This window comes from Octopus bimaculoides, chromosome 9, assembly GCF_001194135.2.
Source record: "Octopus bimaculoides isolate UCB-OBI-ISO-001 chromosome 9, ASM119413v2, whole genome shotgun sequence".
Lineage (NCBI taxonomy): Eukaryota > Metazoa > Mollusca > Cephalopoda > Octopoda > Octopodidae > Octopus > Octopus bimaculoides.
In genome coordinates this window covers 18540738-18549235 of record NC_068989.1, presented here as the reverse complement: position 1 = coordinate 18549235, position 8498 = coordinate 18540738, and the positions used below count along the sequence as shown (strand labels likewise).

Below are 8498 nucleotides of genomic sequence, written 5' to 3'. Positions count from 1 at the left end.
GGTGGTGGTGGTGGTGGTAGTGGTGGTGGTGGTGGTAGTAGTAGTAGTAGTAGTATAGTAGTAGTAGTGGTGGTGATGGTGGTGGTAGTAGTAGTAGTAGTAGTAGTAGTAGTGATGATAATGACATTGCCAGGTGAATCTGGAACATGCAGACTTTTTGAACACGGAGTTCTCAGAGGGGGGAAAATGGTGTAGAAATAGTTGAGGGCGTGAAGATGAATGGATGCAGTGGGATTAAGGGTGGATAGGTGAAGCAGTTTGTAAGCAGGGGAATAAGATAGGAGGGTATAGATCTGCATGAATGAGAGATGTTGAAACTTTGGGGGTGGGGGTACAAATGAGAGTGATAGCTCAGAAGGTTTATTTTGGGTTAGGACAAGATAGATAAGTACAAAGGCATGAGAATGTGTGATATATGGGTGAAAAGGTGAGGGTGTGACAAGAGATGAGGAAAACCAGGAATGGAAAAAAAAAAAAAAATGGAATAAGTTCAAATGAATTTGGAAAATCTGGAGAAAGATGGTATTTTGATGGCTTTGGGGGATGGGACCCCCCCATCTCCGAAGTGATTGAAGAAGGGTGCAGGTGAGATAGAAGTAGGAAGGCAGAAAATAGGGAGGGAAAAGTAGTGCCACCACCATCACCACCACCACCACTACGACTACGACTACGACTAGGACTTACTGCTGTGGGAGGGAGCGTAGAGGAGGAAGAGATGTGAGTTGGTAAATAGGTGCAAATAGTAGTAGATGAGAAAGGCAGGTGTGAAGAGATGTTTGTGATGGAGACAGGAAATGTGTGGTGGAAGGGAGTGGTGTGAGGGTGAAACAGAGGAAGATAGGATGGAGAAATGGATAGGTGTGGGTGATAAAAGACACAAGAGGAGTATATGGAGTAGGTAGGTGATGGATGAGGATAGTAATCCTAGGAGGAAGAAATGGAAAAAAGCAATATCTCTTCCTCCTATGATAAATAAATACAAGCCATGGAGCCACTATGTGGTCACTCACATCTGTTAGAAAAGGCATTCAAGTCTTCTCCTATCACATCTTGCCAGCTTAAAAAAAAAATGTTGGACAAACTGGATAATGTAGCCCCAGAATCACAAGGTAATGTGAGCCTGGATATATATCTCTTTTACTCTTTTACTTGTTTCAGTCATTTGACTGCGGCCATGCTGGAGCAACGCCTTTAGCTGAGCAAATCGACCCCCAGGACTTATTCTTTGTAAGCCTAGTACTTATTCTATCGGTCTCATTTTGCTGAACCGCTAAGTGACGGGGACGTAAACACACCAGCATCGGTTGTCAAGCGATGTTGGGGGAACAAACACAGACACACAAACATATACATACACATGCATATATATATATATATATATATATATGACGGGCTTCTTTCAGTTTCCGTCTACCAAATCCACTCACAAGGCTTTGATCGGCCCGAGGCTATAGTAGAAGACACTTGTCCAAGGTGCCACGCAGAACCATGTGGTTGATAAGCAAGCTACTTACCACACAGCCACTCCTGCGCCTGTGGAACATCAATGTCCTTCACTATCAAAGGGTGAGTAGCTGCATGTAGAGGCAAGCCATTTTACCCAATCTGGGGAGTACAATCAGTACTGAAAGTAGGCTCAGTAATGAACTAATTACAGAACGAACGAGGCCATCTGATCCACTGTGGAACAGCTATCGCATTAGTCCAAATGAGATGGAAATATACCATGAAATAAAAATATTATCTACCTTATTGTATCGAACAGAGTTATGGATGAAAACTGCACTCAGGTAGAAAAACAACAACAAAACAAAGAAAGAAAATCTATGAATTCACAAGGCAATACCTGAAACACATTGTATATATCACCTGGAAAAACAAGGCCAAGAACACCTTTGTTATAAAGAAAGTTAAGCTTCTTAGTTTTGAAAAGATATTGAGGCAATGAAATCTCTACATATCCTGTGAATGGAAGACACTAGACCGTCAAGATAAATACCCCATTCATAGTTGTTTGGTGGGATGAGGAATCAAGGTAGACTCCATATGAGATACAAGGATGTGACTGAGTATAATATGCGGAGACTGGGCATTGGTACCTATGGTGGGGCCCGCAACAGTTGAAAGAAACTAGTGGAAGAGATCAATGCAATTCTTATACACTTGATACGGCTCATGACATTTGATTTGGACAGTTATTGTTGGACTGCCTTTGATGAGGATGATGATGAAATATATTATGTATGTCTGAAAATAAAAGGACAAAATGGTTGTGGATGGAGTAGTCTTGATCTAAACTGAGACCTGGGGAGATAACAACAACAACATCAACATCAATAACAACAACAACATCAACATCAATAACAACAACAACAGCAACATCAATAACAACAATAAATAAATAAGGTGTAAATAAATACCAACCGGCAATACTTTGGATGAGACCAGATAAAGTAAAAATGCTTTTGCTACACAAAGCTCGTGTACAGAGGCTGATGACAGAGGTGGCAGTGGTGAATATCATTGCCAATACTCCACACACAAAGAAAAATAAAGCAGCTTTCCATGTATTGGGGAAATTTTCATTGGACATGTGGAACTTTGTGACGTAGGTGTCACAGCTGTCTCTGTGGTAGATCCTGTTGTATTTGTGTAGACGATAACAACGGTTGAAGATACCAACAGTTGGGTGAAATGTTTCTTGGTTCTTTAAGATAGTGTAGTTTTTACCACTCAAGCCAGTGTGTTGTGGTTTGCCTGTTAACCAGTATGGTGAACAGACTGACACAACTAACATGAGTGTGGTCAGAATGGTTATGAGAGTCCAAATCAGAGATCGGCATGTTACTATAACTTGGCACATTGTTAATAATTTCTTTCTTCCTTTTCTCAATAAGAAGTTTGTTTTTAATAATATTATATCTTTTTTATTTGATTATATTTTTCTTTTTTAAGACAAAGAAGAATCTTGTTTAATAAACAGTAAAATTTTTGTAAGCCTTCAAATGGTCCTTCTACTTGGTCTCTGGAAGCTGTTCTCAAGTAGTCATTCAAATGTGGTGTGTAATGGTAGCAGACCAGCAAGGAAAATGGAAAAACTGCAAGAAAAAGAGAATAAATATTATGATTCATTTTTACTTTACTCAAGATTTTTATTACATATACATACACACATATATACACACATATATGAATACATACCCACATACATAAACACACATATGTTGTTGGGTAGGGCCATTTTGCCAACAAAAACACACATTGGTTGCTTCACTATTAATGAATCAGTTGGGTTGTCAAAATCCTTTCATCACTACCGTTTAGCACTTCATCAATAAGATGCTTTCATCTCCTTCAGGTTTGTCATAACCACAAACTAGTTAGTGATAAACCAACTGATTGATTGATGATGTAAGTGGTGAAACAATCAATTAGCTAATTGCAAAATTAGTGAAGTAGTTGACTAATAATAATAATAATACTAATAAAAGGAATACATGTTTGTCTTATCATTAAAAAAGAAACCAGTGGGTGTGTTTTTATTGGCAAGATGACCTATCCCAAGGAATGACATCTGTTTCAACACAATAAAGAATTTTGCAAAATAAATACAAAAATTTTATATATATATATATATATATATATATATATATATATATATACATATAGTTATACTTATAGATATTATATGTGTATGAGTATACACATATATATGCATAGTTACAGGTGCAGGTATGGCTGTGTGATTAAGAAGTTTTGGGTTCAGTCTCACTGTATGGCATTTGGGCAAATAGATTGTTCTACTATAGTTCCAGGCAGTCCAAGGCCTTGTGGATTTGGTAGACAGAAACTAAAAGAAGCCCAATGCATATGTAAGAATACACACAAACACACACACATAAGTGTGTGTGTTTGTGTGTATCCTTGTCCTTACATCACATGATAGTTGTATTCAAGCACCCCTATCATATAAATGACAATGTTCCTTTCTAGTCTTCCATGAAAAACATGTCTGGCCATGGGGAAATATTACCTTGCCTGGAGACAGGTAAAGTTGGTGACAGGAAGGGAATCTGACCACAGAAGATCCTAACCTCACCAATGTGCATGAAAGCATGGAAAAGTAGATGTTAAAATGATGATGATGGGAGAACTGAACAGTATATTAACTTTAATGAGAAGTTGAATCAGCCAGTATCCTTTTAATATGTTGAATCAAGCAACACTCTTTTGATGACAAGTGGAATCAGTTAACACCTTTTCCTGATAAATGGAATCAGCCAGCATTCCTTGATGACAAGTTGAATCAGCCAGCATTCTTTGATAAAGAAAACTGAATCAGCTAGCACCTCTTTGATAAGTTGAATCAGTCAACATCCTCTTTTAAATATGCCAAGCGAATTTTAATTTCAGTTTGTTTCTTGTATATTCCCAGTTACCTCTGAAATGTACTGTAGCTTCCCTTGGAGATGTTACTGTCTCAGTTGAGAAGCAATGGTCACAAGGTCTCCTACAATTTTGTCTTAAATTAGACCTTACCATCTTGAAGAAAGGACAGCACACGTTCTTTTCTACTCAAGGCTCGAAATTTTTGGGGAGGGGGGGCCCAGTTGATTAGGTTGATTTCAGTACACAACTGGTAATTAATAATAATAATAATCCTTTCTACTCTAGGCACAAAGCCTGAGATTTCAGGGAAGGGGACTAGTCGATTTGACCCCAGTGCTCGACTGATACTTATTTTTATTGACCCCGAAAGGATGAAAGGCAAAGTCGACCTTGGTGGAATTTGAACTCAGAATGTTGTTGTTGTTGTTGTTGGCACTCCGTCGCTTACAACGTCGAGGGTTCCAGTTGATCCAATCAACGGAACAGCCTGCTCGTGCAATTAACGTGCAAGTGGCTGAGCACTCCACAGACACGTGTACCCTTAACGTAGTTCTCGGGGATATTCAGCGTGACACAGTGTGACAAGGCTGACCCTTTGAATTACAGGCACAACAGAAACAAGAAGAAAGAGTGAGAGAAAGCTGTGGTGAAAGAGTACAGTAGGGTTCGCCACCATCCCCTGCCGGAGCCTCATGGAACTTTAGGTGTTTTCACTCAATAAACACTCACAACGCCCAGTCTAGGAACCGAAACCGCGATCCTATGACTGCGAGTCCGCTGCCCTAACCACTGGGCCATTGCACCTCCACACTCAGAATGTAAAGACAGACAAAATACCGCTAAGCATTTCGCTTGGCGTGCTTAACGTTTCTGTCAGATCAGCGCCTTATAGGACAGCACACATTGAATAATGTCTAAATGAAATGACATGATGGTCATTAATGGAATGCTTAATTCTAATCCTATCTGATTATGGGGCTAATCAACATCAACATCAAGAAGAAGAAGAACAAAGGTGAGCAAATACGTCATGATATTTAGTCGTAAAAGGTTGATAGTTGTAATAGAAACATTAGTCTCTCTCTATCACCTTTCAACAGCATTATATATGAAGAAACAGTAGAACAATTAACAACATAATAAAAATAAATTTTATTTTTGATGATGCTTGGTTTTATAAATAAATCCTGTGTCATTCAGCTTAGCAGCCGCTGATTGAGTTGTAATTTGGTATTGGAAGGTTAAGAGCTTCCTTGATGCATGCCAGAGGAGCAAGTAGCTATCACCATCGAAGGTATCATGGTGAAGAATGCCTCATTGAGGAGCAAGGTGTTGTCACGTCGAAGGTATCGCAGTCAAGAGGCTTAGAAAGTGAAACAAACTCTTTAAGTACTAGTTTTACTACGTATGCGCACTCGATGGGCTTCCGGAAAGGCAAGTCCCTTGCGCATGTGCAGATAGTACTTCCTCAATGGCAGCTATAATTTCGCGCCACTACATAGTTATTTCTCTTCATATTCTGATAAAAAAAAAAACCCCACTGTGGTTGACTTTCAGGGAGGTAGTGTGCATGGCTCTTTATGGGACCCCTAAAAGTTGCTGAGAAGGAGTAATGAAGGAATCCACAAACGAAAGGGATGTCCTGAACAAATATAGACTCTGTGAAAGGTACCTTGAGTACCAGATGGTGGTATTAAAAATGGGCAATGGATTAAGTCTATCATCCAAATAGGTCATGAGAGGATTTGAACTCAAACCATATAGAGCTGGAACAAATACCACAAGGTATTTCAGTCCAAGATTCTTACAATTCCACCACTCCGCCATCTTGGATTGTTACCTTTTTTTATCAACCTTGAAAGGATGAATGGCAAAGTTGGCCTTGGAGGGATTTTTACTCAGTGTCAGACTAAATACAGCAAGGCATTCATCTGATGTGTCTTTGCTTTTCAGCCTTCTTAACTACTCCTCCATGTCTGCAACAACTCTACACATTGGCTCAATACCAACTACATATCAGCCGTAACTACAATCTCTGAACATTGCCCTAATCTATATACTAAATACAATGTAAAAACATCTTCATCTCCATCAACTTACCATCCATTGTGATGATGGTGGTAGAGATGGTCATTGAGATAATGATGGTAATAGTGATGATGTTACTAGTGGTGGTACTTACTGGTGATGACTGGAGTGAATATAGTGGTTGAGGTGATGTGAGGGAGGGGGTGATGACATTTAGTAACTGGGGTGCTTTTTATGATTAGAAAGCACTCCACCTATGATCATCATGTCATATCCTTGTTTATCAGATATTGTATATCTAACCCAACTGTCCAAAAAATGGACTCTTTCGTTTTTTTTGTAGCAGACTACTGGGGTACCACAATCATGGTAACGGTAACGGTGGTTGGGATGATGATGATGATGATGATGGATTTATAGTAGTGGCCATAATGGTAGTATTGGTAGTGGTGGCGATGATAGTGGTAGTCGTGGTGATGGTAGCGTTATTGTTGGCTGTGGTAATGATGATAATGGTGGTGGTACTGTTAGTAGAGATGGTGTGTATGTGTTGTTGTTGTGGTGGTGGTGGTGATGGAAATATTTGTCTGCTGCTTACTTTAACATTCAACAAATCACCATGCTTGTTTATTCTGCTCAAGTTTCAAGTCAGTCTCACAAAGATATTTATCACTGTAATATTATTCAGAGAATGTCTATAAATACAAGTTGCTGGACAGGACGGTGGTCTTAAAGATTTTAGACCCAGTATAACGAGCTCAGATTACCTACCCTCCACCAATTCAACCCCCACCTCCCAGTAATTTGAAATCCAGTTCAGATAACTGAGAAGTAGGATCAAATCGATTTCAAGCTGTCCCTGGATGGTTGCTGGAAGAGGATTTCATCTTAAACCATGATATATTAGATTTTATTCCTGCTGCATTAGTAGTAACTCTAGTAGCAGTGTTGGTGGTAGTAGTAGTAGTAGTAGTAGTAGTAGTAGTAGTAGTAGTAGTAGCAGCAGCAGCAGCATTTGTAGTCGTGATAGCAGTGGTAATAGTAGAAGTGGCAACAATATTTGTGGCAGTAGGGATGATGATGGGGATGATTGAAGTAGTAGTAGTAGTAGTAGTGTTGGCACTCCGTCGCTTACGACGTCGAGGGTTCCAGTTGATCCGATCAACGGAACAGCCTGCTCGTGAAATTGACGTGCAAGTGACTGAGCACTCCACAGACACGTGTACCCTTAACGTAGTTCTCGGGGATACTCAGCGTGACACTGTGCGACAAAGCTGGCCCCTTTGAATTACAGACAGAACAGAAACAGGAAGTAAGAGTGAGAGAAAGTTGTGGTGAAAGAGTACAGCAGGGTTCGCCATCATCCCCTGCCGGAGCCTCGTGGAGCTTTAGGTGTCTTCGCTCTATAAACACTCACAACGCCCGGTCTGGGAATCGAAACCGCGATCCTATGACCGCGAGTCCGCTGCCCTAACCACTGGGCCATTGCGCCTCCACAGTAGTAGTAGTGGTAGTAGTAGATGAAACCAAGTTCAGATTAATCCCAGAATGGGGGTAAATGAGAAACGAGGAGTTTATATGAGATCGGTTTCAGAGGCTTGGGAGGTTACATGAAACGGGAGTTGGCTTGAAGTCTTTTTTTACTTTGGGCTCAACTTTGATTTATGATTAGAAAGCGCTTCATCCATGATTATCATGTCATATCCTTGTTTATCAGACACTGAATATCTCACCCAACACTGTCCTAAAAATTTACTCTTTCGTTTTTTTTTCTTTCTAAAAAACAAAAAAAAAAAAAAGAACACAGTTGGACGTGTGTCCGCTGTTGGCATCGAGTATATCTATATTTCGATATATAGATATACTCATACTGGTAGGCGCAGGAGTGGCTGTGTGGTAAGTAGCTTGCTTATCAACCACATGGTACTGGGTTCAGTCCCACTGCGTGGCATTTCGGGCAAGTGTCTTCTACTATAGCCTCGGGCCGACCAAAGCCTTGTGAGTGGATTTGGTAGACGGAAACTGAAAGAAGCCTGTCGTGTATATATATATATATATATATATATATATATATATATATG

The 8498-nt window shown here is 39.9% G+C and overlaps 1 protein-coding gene across 1 annotated transcript in view; it reads right to left on the bottom strand.

The window, feature by feature from the left end:
• Nucleotides 1–8498, bottom strand: part of LOC106868091 (LHFPL tetraspan subfamily member 2a protein) — a 38084-nt gene that overhangs the window by 9425 nt on the left and 20161 nt on the right. Inside the window, exon 2 of the mRNA XM_014913207.2 lies at nt 2425–3098. Coding sequence (XP_014768693.1) covers nt 2425–2863 — 439 coding nt within the window. The 5' untranslated portion in view covers nt 2864–3098. The remainder of the gene's footprint in view (nt 1–2424; nt 3099–8498) is intronic.